Below are 14,597 nucleotides of genomic sequence, written 5' to 3'. Positions count from 1 at the left end.
TTGAGGGCATACACTTTCTAATGAATTGTCCCTTATTTGAGGCTCCTACCCCTCAACAGATTTTGTACCCCAGATGATACATCATAGAGAGCCCCCTCCCATTTTGTAATTAGAGAATGGCAATGGGAAAAGAGAGATGGGAAAGACAACATGTATTTCTCTCACATATTCATCCTTAGGCAGATAGATTTTAAGAAGGTAAGCATCTGAAAACTTACTTTTAACTTGTGCATATGTACGTAACTGACCTCTTGGAAAATCATTCATTGCCCAATTAGAAGAGAATAGTTCACTGTGTTGCTATTTCCTTTTTTCCATACACTTCTAATTAGTTACTTCTTATATCTTATTCTCGCTATGCCTTTGATGAAGAACTGGTATCACCAGGACATGCAGTGAGAACTGGAAGAAGGCAGTTCCAAACATTTGGCCGTTTTTGCTGCTTCCTACTTCCTCATCTCATGTTCCATGACCTCGACTTCCAGTCAGAGATGATCTTCCACAACATGGTCAATTTAGAACCCGAGCTTCTTCTGCTCTGTGGTTCTGGCTTTCTTCTGGGCCTTAGAATCCTCTTTATTCATCTGGCAAAAGGGAAAAGACCGTGCATGAATGCATACCTAAAACCACTCTTGTACTCTTCCATCCTGAATATATTTGCTACATCCAGAATCACTGGTAATTTGTACAGAATTATAAAAGGAATGGGGGTTACAGTTTCCCATTGCACTAACAGCCCTTTAATTAAATTGTTCAAGCTGCAAGTGTCTGTTGGATATGATGACCTGATGAACACTGAACAGGGCATGTCTAGCCAGCCCTTTGCATCATTCTCATCAATTCTTAACAGAAAATACAGCTTGAAGCAAAATTTAGTTTTTTCATATCCAAATACTTCTTCTCATATATGCAGTCAGATGATTTGAGATCACCAAAGCTATCACGAAACAAGTACTTTTTAGGTCACACAATATTAACTGTCTTTAAAGGAAAAAAAGATGAAACTGATTTGACAGCCATACCCATGTTTCTGACAAATATGCATGTCTGATACACATGAGTGCACAGCAACCCTATTTTTCTTCAACACAGTCATCAAATAATGTGTGTTAAGCACACATTTGGGTGAAGCGGTTTACAAGGGGTCTCTATTACATTTGTTTTAGATTGCGTCCTGTGTGCTTCAGTTGGCAAGTGAGTGGGGCAGACCTCAGGGTATAAAGCAGTGTGATCTCTTTCTCCCTTCACTGTTTTTGGATATTAAAGCCTTTAGTTCAAAGCAGGTCAGTGGTCACTTAAGAAATCACAAGAGCTTCATAAAATTTGTGATCAAGATGCTTTAATTTTCCCGTTTATGACCTATGTGTGTGGTGCTAAGTTGTGTCCGACTCTTTGCGACCCCAAGGACTAACCCACCAGGCTCCTCTGTCTGTATGATGTAATAAAAATTCTTTATTCATCTTTTCAGAAAATGAAACTGAATAGTTGAGCATTTGTTGATTGGTTTCATAGTATATTAAGAAATTTGGACAGCCCGGGAAGCACAAATCAGATAATATGGAAAGGTTGACTTAAGAAAGAAAGCAAAACCACAAACCTCAAGTCTAGATGAAAGTACTTCTATGGTTTAGAAAAATATCTTGGACTAAATGAAAAAGTAACTTAAAGCGTTATTATAGAAGAGCCTGAAATTTACAGAACACTATGTAACTAGACAGAAGCAGAAGATTTTAAGAAGAGGTGGCAAGAATACACAGAGCTATACAAAAAAGATCTTCATGATCCAGATAAGCACGATGGTGTGATCACTCACCTAGAGCCAGACATCCTGGAATGTGAAGTCAAGTGGGCCTTAGAAAGCATCACTACGAACAAAGCTAGTGGAGGTGATGGAATTCCAGTTGAGCTATTTCAAATCCTGAAAGATGATGCTATGAAAGTGCTACACTCAATATGCCAGCAAATTTGGAAAACTCAGCAGTGGCCACAGGACTGGAAAAGGTCAGTTTTCATTCCAATCCCAAAGAAAGGCAATGCCAAAGAATGCTCAAACTACAGCACAGTTGCACTCATCTCACACTCTAGTAAAGTAACGCTCAAAATTCTCCAAGCTAGGCTTCAGCAATACGTGAACTATGAACTTCCTGATGTTCAAGCTGGTTTTAGAAAAGGCAGAGGAACCAGAGATCAAATTGCCAACATCCGCTGGATCATGGAAAAAGCAAGAGAGTTTCAGAAAAACATCTCTTTCTGCTTTATTGACTATGCCAAAGCCTTTGACTGTGTGGATCACAATAAACTGTGGAAAATTGTGAAACAAATGGGAATACCAGACCACCTGACCTGCCTCTTGAGAAACCTATATGCAGGTCAGGAAGCACCAGTTAGAACTGGACATGGAACAACAGACTGGTTCCAAATAGGAAAAGGAGTACATCAAGGCTGTATATTGTCACCCTGCTTATTTAACTTCTATGCAGAGTACATCATGAGAAATGCTGGGCTGGAAGAAACACAAGCTGGAATCAAGATTGCTGGGAGAAATATCAGTAACCTCAGATATGCAGATGACACCACCCTTATGGCAGAAAGTGAGGAGAAACTAAAAAGCCTCTTGATGAAGGTGAAAGTGGAGAGTGAAAAAGTTGGCTTAAAGCTCAACATTCAGAAAACGAAGATCATGGCATCCGGTCCCATCACTTCATGGGAAATAGATGGGGAAACAGTGGAAACAGTGTCAGACTTTATTTTTTGGGGCTCCAAAATCACTGCAGATGGTGACTGCAGCCATGAAATTAAAAGACGCTTACTCCTTGGAAGGAAAGTTATGACCAACCTAGATAGCATATTCAAAAGCAGAGACATTACTTTGCCAACAAAGGTCTGTCTAGTCATGGTTTTTCCTGTGGTCATGTGTGGATGTGAGAGTTGGACTGTGAAGAAGTCTGATCACCGAAGAATTGATGCTTTTGAACTGTGGTGTTGGAGAAGACTCTTGAGAGTCCCTTGGACTGCAAGGAAATCCAACCAGTCCATTCTGAAGGAGATCAGCCCTGGGATTTCTTTGGAAGGAATGATGCTAAAGCTGAAACTCCAGTACTTTGGCCACCTCATGCGAAGAGTTGACTCATTGGAAAAGACTCTGATGCTGGGAGGGATTGGGGGCAGGAGGAGAAGGGGACGACAGAGGATGAGATGGCTGGATGGCATCACTGACTCGATGGACCTGAGTTTGAGTGGACTCCAGGAGTTGGTGATGGACAGGGAGGCCTGGCGTGCTGCTATTCATGGGGTTGCAAAGAGTCGGACACAACTGAGCGACTGAACTGAACTGATGGAACTAGTGGAGGTATAAATAAAATACAGGCAATTTTATAGTATCAAGTCATATTTCAGACCTAAGCTTGATGCCCAGAATTTTATAGAAACATACCATAAACTCAGTATTTAATCAACTGTAAATGATATTCTTTTGCCCTTTTGAAGCATATACAAATTGATTAAACTCATCGTATGCCCAAAGTAGCATCCTTACTAGCCTCTCTGCCTCCAGTGTCACAGCTCTCTACTTTGGCCTCCATGAGCCCCCTGAGTGTGAGTCAGTAAACTCTCTCTAGTTACCCTCATGCTCTGTTTCAGAGCTTTCTCTTGGCATCTGAGCAGAGGAGAGGAAAGGGGACGGGTATAGTCCCAGGCGATCACGGCGATCAGTGAAGTTATTTGAATGCTAATGGTTTATCTCAACATTTCATCGTTTCTTTAAATATTTTGTTTTCCATCCTATTTGCAGTAATTTCACTACCAAAAAAAAATGTCTAATTACCTAACAGAAATGAAACCGATGTTTAACAGGGGTGTCAAATGATATTCTGTGACACACCTCAGTATATATTTTCTTAAATGAGAGGCGTTAAGTCAATCAACTGAAATGCCTGAGCCTAAAAGACCTTCCATAGCCCATCTAGAATGAAGGAATCCTTTTTTATGGAGACAGACCTTTCAGGATATGGTATAACCCAGTCTACCCTAGTGACTCAATGATAAAGAATCTGCCTGCCAGTGCAGGAGATGCAGATTCCATACCTGGGTCGGGAAGATCTTCTGGAGGAGGAAATGGCAATCCTCTCCAGTATTCTTGTCTGGGAAATCCCATGGAACGAGGAGCCCAGTGGGTTATAGTCCACAGGATTACAAAGAGTCAGACTTGACTTAATGACTGAGCACAGCACAGCACATAACCCAATCTAGATTTCCTTGTGAGTGCAAATTAACCTACTAGAAAATATGAAACAGTTATTCTATTTAGATCACTTTGTTTAGATCTTGATTAAATCTCAAGTCAGGAGAGACTTCTTGCAGGCTCCAACATTAGGGTAATAAACATGAGAAGTCTGAAGGTGAAACTGGAAAGCTCTTTCCAATTCAGCAAAGGAGTCACAGATGCACATGCTTTGTAAGATCTCTTTGTAACCCTCCCCATATGCATTATCTGTCTGTTTCTCTTGATGATTTAGTCAGTAAACAAATGTATATGGAGCACATATGTGCGAGGCATTGCTTTAGGCTCTGTGTATTGAGCAGTAAACAAGATGACTGAGGACCTTATTGTCATGGAACTTTCACATCACAGGGAGGGGACCGACAAAAAGCAAATAAATAAGTAAGTTCCATGCACAGAACTGACATAAAATGATGTCATAGAAGAGATACTGGAGGTTAGTACATGATAACTCTTAAGCTGGATACCAGGAAAGGCAGTTCACAGGAAAGGATACTTAAAAGAGAAGTTTTAATTAAATTAGGAGAGTTTCGTGCCATAATCAATCTGAAAGGAAACGCGAAAGTAGGAGGTGACATGCTTTAAAAAAAGAAAAGGACTGTTGGCTCTCTTGAGTTTTCTGGAAGGAAATTATGAATGCCTCAGAGCACTGTCTTTTATCAGCCCCTTTTGAGGATTTCAAAAGCTTAACTATAACGTCAGTGACTGTAAAGGAAATTTTTCTTTTCCTTGGCTTCTCTGAATGGAGGCTATACCGCTTATTCAGATGATGCTGTACTTGTTCAAAACAGCTTGGAACTTTGGATCTATCTTCTGGAATTTGCCTCCTGAGCTGTTTATGGTTGTTGATATTAATTTAGTTGCTCAGTCATATCCGACTCTTTGTGACCCCGTGGACTGTAGCCTGCCAGTCTCCTCTGTCCACGGAATTTTCCAAGGAAGAATACTAGAGTGGGTGCCGTTTCCTTCTCCAGAGGATCTTCCCAACCCAGGGATCAAACCCACGACTGCTACATTGGTAGGCACATTCTTTTCCACTGAGCCTCCATGGAAGCCTAAGCTGTTTATTACTTGCTAGCAAAATAATTTAATTTTATTCTGTCTCTTTTACTCTTCACCTCCAGGCTTTACTGAGTTCCTCTGATTATCTCAGTTTCCTTTTTCTTGCTCCCAAGGGTCCCTGAGGGCCCCTGCGGACTGTTGTGGTCCCAGCCCGGAGGAGAACTGATTGAATTCCTATATCAGTTTGTAACCAGTCAAGAGAAAGAAGCCACATAGCAATTTGAAGAGGGAAAGTGTTATAATTTATAAACACTGTTACATAGAAATAATTATAATATAAATTCTAGTAGAATTTTGGAGAAACAAGTTAGTAAGAAATAAAAAGAACTCTAAAGAACATAGGAACAGGATACATGAGGAGCAGCCACTGTACTTTGAGCTGACATTGAACCCAAGCAGCGGCCCCTGACTTAGGTAGGGAGGACATGGCTTATAGCGCCCTTCATGGTACCAAGTCACTCTGGTGCTCTGCTAGGGGAGCTTGGTGCTCTGTCTTTTGGAACTTCCCAGAAAACCACCCTCTAGGGATTGGTGAAGCTCCTTATAGGAGGGTTCTCCTCAGAGCACGTTGCCATAAAAGTGCCTGGGGCACTGAAGTGCTGGAAAAAACTTCTAGTCACCGGTGCTGTCAGCCACCCCACACTGCAGGAGCCAGGCCCTGGAGAAGCCCACGCTCTGCAGAGACCTGCTAGGTGCGCATACAGAATGGGGAAGAAAAACCCCTTGCCTCAGCATCGTCTCTTCAGAGTCCTTTCCTGACGGACCTCAACATACTCCTGGCTACCAAAGGAAAAATTAAGGGCACAGATTCATTTTCACATGATAAGCAATTAAGGGTGACTCCAGAGCTGAGAGCCAATCATTGAATAACTGGCACAGTTGGTAAGACAGTTTTACATGAAGCACTTAGACTCAACCCAACTTCTATGTGTGTGAGCCATAGGTATCAATAAAAGGTATTTTATTGAATACCTGCTAAAGATATTCAATAAAATAAACCGGTAATATGATTAATGGAAAATAATACTAGGTCCAATATCCATTAAATCATGGTCCTCAAAGAGAAAAATAAAAATAAATTAATGTGTGTATGCATATACACACACTAATATATATAAAGTCTAATATAATATATGTAGACATAAAATCACCCATCCTCCTGGCATACCACTTTTAGTATAAAGGTGCCATCATAGCTCTCATGGAAAGATCTCTTCTTGTTTCTGAGATTATACTCATTTTGTTGTTATTCAGTCACTAAGTTGTATCTGACTCTCTGTGACCCCATGGACTGCAGCATGCCAGACTTTCCTGTCCTTCTCTATCTCTGTTAACTCCAAAAATGTGTTTATTGCAGATTTGACTGCCGCAGAATAATCAAATGTGAATTTACCTGTATCATGAAACAAGAAGTCCACATATGGATAGTTGCTGAGAATGTTTCAGCAACTTAGTATTAGGGTCAGCCTCCCTGGGATTCCCTTGGCCTTACTCTAATGGCTACACAATTGCTTCTATAGTTTCTGCCATTACATCTCCATTCAAGTAAGGAGGAGATAGAAGTATGCCAGCTACATATGACACCTTTTATCAGCTTTTCTGGAATATCCCCAAATGACTGGTTTCATTCTCATTAGCCAGTTCTGGGTCACATGTCCTTACTTATAGTTGCAAGGGAATTTGGAGAAAGCAAAGATGACTTTATCATCACTATCTTAGATCAAAGGTCAGACAAATTCTGGCCTCAGGAACAAATTCAGGCCGTTGTTGCAAATAAAGTTTTATTGGAACAGAGTCGTGCCCACCTACTTACACATTGTCTGGGACTGCTTTCCTACCACAATGGCAAAGTTGAATAGTTGTGAGAAGGACAGGTGACCTGCAAGTCCTAAAAATTTTTACTGTTTCACATTTTACCAGAAATGTTCATTGACCTCAGGCTTAGACCAATCATGAACCCTTGCTTGGGGTTGACCACTTTGAGGACTAAATGGTTTTCCATTAAGGAGGAAAAATGGCATTGGAAAAGCACCAACCATATATATCCAGCCACCTGGTCTAACCAATCGTATATAAGACCACCAAGGCATAACACATTTTCTATTTTGTCACAGGGTCACCTTGAACTTACAACTTTTCTGTTCCTTTGTTCCTTCATTTCTACATGAGCCAGGTACAAAAAATTTAGAGAGGTAGAAGTTTTGTAAATATACAGAATCAAATGATTGGCAGTATTGTGATACATCATGAATTCAGGAAGAGAACCCCTAATTTACTGATTTTATACAGCACTAAGGTATTGTCAGACTAAGTCTGAGACACGTATTCCACTGACTGACACTTCCCTTCCAACTTTATTTTAGGTCCTTGCGTACACTGAGGGACTTCATGGAAAATGGATGTTCAGCGAGATACGAGCTGTATTTTCAAGACGTTATCTTCTACAAAATACTGCTTTGGAAGTGTTTATGGCAAACCGAAGTAAGTCTCCTTAAATATTTTTTTAAAAACGTGCTGTTCATATTTGAATGTTAACGATTGACATGATGTGACACTGACTTGATTTTTTGCATTGTATTTCTTTCTTTGATATGCTGCTGCTAATGCAAAAATAAAAATTAAAAAAGAATGTATTTGTTTGAAAATTTTAATCCTAGGATAAACTTATAAGGAAATCTAATTTCCATGAAGATTCATTACCTTTACAAATAAATCATGAAAGGCACTTGAAAAATGATTTCTGAAATTGATGGTTAGCTCTCCTGTGGTTTTCTAAATCATGTTTTTTCTTCTTGCCACAGCTTCAGTTATGTTTAATTTCCCTGATCAAGCAACAGTAAAAAAAGTCGTCTATAGCTTGCCTCGGGTTGGAGTAGGGACCAGCTATGGTTTGCCACAAGCCAGGTAATTATATCATATTACACATTATCTATGGTTTGCTAACATATTTCCATCTACATACAACAAAAATCTGAATAGAGTTAAGCCATTGTAATTATTTTGAAAACCTAGGAATTGTCTTCCTCTGCAGGTCATTTGTAGGGAAAGAGGTTATGAAAACAGCTATTTTAAGAATGACAGAATAGGGCATAATTTTATTTAACATAATTTTATTTAAATGACTAAGAAAGTTGATTGCATCTTATAGTAAGCATGTTAAGACATTTTTGCTGAAGATCTTATGAAAGACATACCAAAAGCCTCATGATGTTTGTAATTAACTGTTGTGTAATAACATATAGTTTTTTATAAAAGTTGTGTAAAAAGACTTCTTCATTACAGTAACAAAACTCTTAGGGTTTATTGAGATTAAGAGTCATTCATTATGGTGTAGTTATAATCATTTCCTGAATCTTTCATCTTTGTATTTTAAATGCATTATTTTGAAATCTTACTTAGTCAAAGATACTATTCTGTGTAGAAAACATGGTCAGTAATTATGTATCACTAATATCAATTAGTTGGTTTTGGCTGCGAGTAACTGAATAACTGACTAAAAGTGGTTTAACCAATAGAGGTTTGGTTGTGGGAGGTTTGTTTTATTAAAGAGGTGGAATTAAAAAGAAGTTGCCACGGGATCCCCTGGTAGCTCAGTGGTAAAGAATCCACCTGCCAGTGTAGAAGACACAAATTCGATCCCTGATCCAGGAAGACCCCACGTGCCATGGAGCAACTAAGCCCATGCACGACGACTGCTGCGCCTGTGCTCTAGAGCCTGTGAGCCGTAACTGCTGAGCCTGTGCTGCAGCTACTGAAGTCTGCGTGCCTAGAGCCTGTGCTCTCCAACAGGAGAAGGCACCACAGTGAGAGGCCCACAAACCACACCTGGAAAGCAGTCCCCGCACACAACGAGAGAAAAGCGACAGGGAAGACCCAGTACAGCCAAAAATAAATATATATATAAATAAAAATATAAAGCATAAAAAAAGGAGTTGCCAGTATTGGCTCAGAGGTTCAGTAATGTCAGGACTCTAAGTTGGCCTCATGTTCACAAAATAACCACTACTGCTCCGAATACCACATCTTCATACAACTGCGTTCAAGTACGAGAAGGACACAAAGGACTTCGTGAAATTCTGTGTTTTAGATTGGAGTATATTTAGAAGTGCCTTTGCCCAGAATGGAGTCACCTTCCTGCCCCTCAAACAATCACTGAACACTGAACGTGAAGCCAAATCATCCCCTACAAGTCAAGGAAAAATATACCTCTGAGCTCCCTGCCACTTCCTATCTGAAAAAAATACACTTTGTGTTGTTAAGGAAGAAAGAGAATAATGGGCTTTGGGCAGACAAGCAACAGTGTCTTCCATGTAGATCATTAAGTGCCTGGGAGTTATTCCAGAGCACTGCATGCATGGAAAGGAAAACCAATCTTTGTCTACCTTCCCCTTAAATAGGCTACAGACATTTAAAAGACAGGAACTGTGTCTTATTTATCTTTTAATCTACAATACCTAGCACACTGCCTAATTGCAAAGGTGCTTTTAAGTGCTACTCAACTAGAGTTACCCTACATTACAAAGTCTCTATTCTCATATTAAGCTTATAGTGTAAAACCAATTCGCAGACGTGTATGCACATGCTCAGGATATTTGCTGTTTTGAACAACAAAATTCACTTAAGACATTAGTAGACAATGAAGTACTTATATAAAATACAAGTCAAAAGAAAAATGCATTTAATCTAGCAAAAAAAAATGACGTTAGTTTTGCAAGGCTTATTCTTACTGAATCTTAGCTGACTCTTAGTAATCACTACTTCCTTTTGCAAGTACCTACAAATTGTTTAATCATCAAGTCAAGGATTTTTCCAGGAATTGACATTAAGAACTCACAAATAGGCCTAACTTTTTCCTTTTAAAGAATAATCATCTGCCTCCTGGCATACTTCTCAATGACCATGATTCTTCAAAGATTACCAGTAGAGTTTTCTGATTTCTTTTGGTATTCTTCTACTTTTCAGGACCTGAAATCATTTAAAACAATCAGAAACTCTTTTACTATATTCCTTATTTCTTATGAGTGTAATTTTCCTTTCAACCACATTTAGTCTCAGATTTTTGGAATGCTATTCTTCTTGATGGAAAAACTGGAAACAAAGCATATGTTTAGTAACTGGAGATTTCTATCTGAAGACACTTTTTTGTTACTCCCTTTGTGTTCCCCACAAAGACTCAACTCATTAAGTTTCCCAATAAAATACTCATAAGTTCAGTTTTGTTTATTTCCTGTGATATTTAGCCTTGGAGGTAGCAGATGGAGGTTGACAGAATATTGAATCAAGGCTCAGACCTGCCACTTACTGGCTGGGTAACAATGATAGGGTCTGATCTGATTGTAGGAACTCAGTACATATATGTTGAAAGAATGAATAACATGAAGCAAGAAGACTGAAGTTCTCATCTGCTATAAAATGGGCACAGTATTTTACGAAAGATATTTCAACAAAAGTCCTGAGACCATAAAATGAATGCACTTTGTGGACTGTGAACACACATATACACTATACACATGCATGTGGGCATGCACACATAGATATAGATGGTAGGTAGGTAAGGAGGTAGGGAGCTGGGTGAGTAGGTAAACAGATATACACACAGACACCTACAAAGAGTGTATGATATGTAAGATCCTATTACATTTAGAAAATTGTCAAAGGGAAGGGATGATGTCTGACTCCTACAAATAGAAGTCTTCCAGCTGAGAGTATCTTGGTAAATCACCAAGGAATCCATTCTTTACTTTGTTTCTTTGACATCAGGTTTTGTCAGTTTTGGAGAAGGCAATGGCACCCCACTCCAGTACTACTGCTTGGAAAATCCCATGGATGGAGGGGCCTGGTAGGCTGCAGTCCATGGGGTCGCTAAGAGTCAGGCACGACTGAGCAACTTCACTTTCACTTTTCACTTTCACGCATTGGAGAAGAAAATGGCAACCCACTCCAGTGTTCTTGCCTGGAGAATCCCAGGGGCGGGGGAGCCTGGTGGGCTGACGTCTATGGGGTCGCCACAGAGTCGGACACAACTGAAGCGACTTAGCAGTAGCAGTTTGTCAGTTTAAAGCAGAGTTTATCAAACGCTTCAAGGGCTTCCCTGGTGGCTCAGATGGTGAAGTGTCTGACCACAACGCAGGAGACCCACGTTCAACCCCTGAGTCAGGAAGATCCCCTGGAGAAGGAAATGGAAATCCACTCTAGTACTCTTGCCCGGAAAATTCCATGGACTGAGGAGCCTGGTGGGCTACAGTCCATGGGGTCGCAAAAGAGTTGGACGTGACTAAGCAACTTCACTTTCACTTATCAAACGCTAGGGAATATACCCTAAACTAAGCCCCAAGGAGAATGCTTTAGAAGCAAACAGACAAAAATGATCAAACTCAAAGGCAGGTATACTGCCAGAAAATCGACTTCATGTATCACTTATGCCACTTCTTGGGCAAGCCCACCAAAGAGATCACATTGCAAAGATTTAGAACAAAAGGAATATTTCCATAAAGCTAGCAGAAAAGACCATGATTCTGGGAATGGTTGAAGGCAGGAGAAGGGGATAACAGAGGATGAGATGGTTGGATGGCATCACCGACTTGATGGACATGAGTTTGAGCAAGCTCCGGGAGCTGGTGATGGACAGGGAAGCCTGGCGTGCTGCAGTCCATGGGGTCGCAAAGAGTCGGATGTGACTGCACTGAACTGAGCAGAGCCTAATGAACACCCTTTTAGTTTACATGCATGTCTCATTTGCTGAGCACTTTCCAAGTCCCAGGGACTATACTTTGTGTTCAAGTTTATAGGCATTAGTTTTTAGCTTATAAACAGCAGACACTTATTTCTGGCAGTTCTGGAGGATAGAAAGTCCAGGATCACTAGCAGATTTGGTGTCTGCTGATGGCCCAACTCCAGGTTCATAGATGGTCATCCTGTCCATGTGTCCTCACGTGGCAGAGGGGCACTCAGCCCTTAATTCTTAAAACCATGTGGATTCTTAATGGATTTCTTTTTTTAATTTTTTTCTTTCTTTCTTTCTTTTTTGCCGTACATGTGGCATGAGGGATATTAAGTTCCTCCACCAGTGACCAAATGGTTGCCCCTTGAAGCAGCAGCATGGAGCCTTAACCACCAGATGGACAAGGAAGTTCCTTAATGGAGTTCTTATCCCATATTACAGATAGGAAGTTTTTGGTTTAGATAAGTTACTTATCTTGCCCAAGATCATAGCCTACTCTCTTAATTTCTATTTGGTGTCATCTATCAAAGTGGTCCACAGTAGTCAAAAGAGCAATACCCTTACCCCATGCATAATGATAGAAAAATACTGACAAAGAATTTGTCCGTTTTCTAGACTCCATACTGATTGCCATTGTTTGGTTAATGTATTGCTATTTTCTATTCAGACGGTCATTATAATCAATAAATTTTGAGTATAGTTAGATTCTTTACTTACTAAGAATATACCTTGTTGCATATATAGAGTTAATGATTTTAAATGGTTACCATTTGTTATAGTACTTAGTATTTTTTTCCAGAAGGCAATTTTATCTACTTCTTATTCCCCAGTTGTAAAAGCATTTTTGTGTAGCCCAAATATGTACCAACTATACTCATTCAAATGTCTAAATGTTTTTAGGATATTTTTAATAGCCCTATTGATTTACTATTTACCATTTTGCTTCTTCTTATGATTGAATTTATTTATTTATTTTTTGAATTTCATCTGTCTTTATCCATTATTTTTTTGAGGGATAGAAATCCAATAACTCAAGTCATTTGGTTTAGACCCCACTCTAGTTCAAGTATTGTTAAATGCTAAGGACATAACAGTATGTATAACATAGTTCCTGCTCTCAGCGAGTTTATAGTAGAAAAGAGAGAGCAGTAAACAGGAAAAACTAGTCCTTCCCATGAACTTGCTAATAGTAATCTGATTTTCTAAATTCATTTCGTATGCCTGTATTTTTCTTCACAACTTCATACTCTAAGAATGACATGATAACCTTCTCCCATGAGTCCCATTATTTATCCTTATCACAATTTGTTAGGTCTTGGTTTTTGAGTGTTTCTGGTGCTCAGGATTATTTCCGTATCAGCAGTTTTCTTCTTAAATTTTCTAGGTTTAAAATGTCAACAAATAAATTTACAACTTTATTCTATACTTTGCTTTTAGCAGACTAAGCATACTGCTGGTAATAGTTTTAGTCAGATTAGCAAGAATATGATTACAATAGTAATACAGTTAAAGTTGGACTAAGCACATAATTATAATAGTGGCAAATAAAAATTGGGTCAATATAGTTTATTAATTGATAATTCAGAAAATATTTTAGCATGTTGCTATGACAAATCCAGGATCAAGGCTAAAATTTATAGCATAAATAATTGTGTAAGTGAGAGTATCTGGCCTGGAAAATTTTTGAATAGTGGTGCTGGAATGGCTTAAAATCTGGAAGCCCTTTTAGTAGCCCTGTGAAAATCATATTGCCAGTTAATTGAAAAGTGTACTAAGATATAGTATTTAAGTATGAAATATATATTCCCCTGACCATTGCAATTAGGATTATATAGTTCTTATGGAATCCTTAGGATCTATTATCTCAAGTATATATAACTAGGAAAGCTCCAAAAATGTTAATATGTGACCAGGCTGCTACAAAATATTAAGTTAACATTTTAAGCATTGAGTTAGACATAATTATTTTTTAAATTCTTAATTCAAATTTTAATTTGACACACCGAGTTTATTCCCATTCTTCCTTCCTCCTTCCTTTTCTTCAACCCTTATATCTTGGGTTTCTCTGGTGGCTCAGTGGTAAGAAATCCACCTGCCAGTGCAGGAGACACAGGTTCAGTCCCTGGGTTGGGAAGATCCCCTGGAGAAGGAAATGGAAACACACTCCAGTATTCTTGCCTGGGAAATCCCATGAACAGAACTTGGCTGACTACAGTCCATGGGGTCACAAAAAGTTGGACATGACTTAGCAACTAAAGAGCAAAATATGTCTTAGCTCTTGCCATGGTTATTAAGATCTCATGTGAATGTAAACATGATAATAAAACATGGGAGATAAAAATAGTCTTAGGTCCGCAGCTCCCACCGTGGAGCCCTCAGATATCACAGTGAAATCTCAGGCCTACTGCAGGGCGTTTTACGTTTTTTTAGGGAAATACAGCTGCTGCTGCTGCTGCTGCTGCTGCGACCCCATAGACGGCAGCCCACCAGGCTCCCCCGTCCCTGGGATTCTCCAGGCAAGAACACTGGAGTGGG

General features: G+C 39.5%; 1 protein-coding gene across 6 annotated transcripts in view; it reads left to right on the top strand.

Annotated features, from left to right (window-relative positions):
* NBEA (neurobeachin) overlaps positions 1–14,597 on the top strand; it is a 674,548-nt gene that overhangs the window by 537,692 nt on the left and 122,259 nt on the right. For all 6 annotated transcript variants that reach the window (XM_070800567.1, XM_070800569.1, XM_070800566.1 and 3 more), the window contains 2 exons: positions 7,705–7,822; positions 8,143–8,245. In XM_070800567.1, the coding sequence (XP_070656668.1) occupies positions 7,705–7,822; positions 8,143–8,245 (221 nt within the window). The remainder of the gene's footprint in view (positions 1–7,704; positions 7,823–8,142; positions 8,246–14,597) is intronic.

Source organism: Bos indicus, chromosome 12, assembly GCF_029378745.1.
Source record: "Bos indicus isolate NIAB-ARS_2022 breed Sahiwal x Tharparkar chromosome 12, NIAB-ARS_B.indTharparkar_mat_pri_1.0, whole genome shotgun sequence".
NCBI lineage: Eukaryota > Metazoa > Chordata > Mammalia > Artiodactyla > Bovidae > Bos > Bos indicus.
The sequence above is the reverse complement of the archived record's forward strand: the minus strand, read 5'-3'. Positions and strand labels throughout refer to the sequence as shown.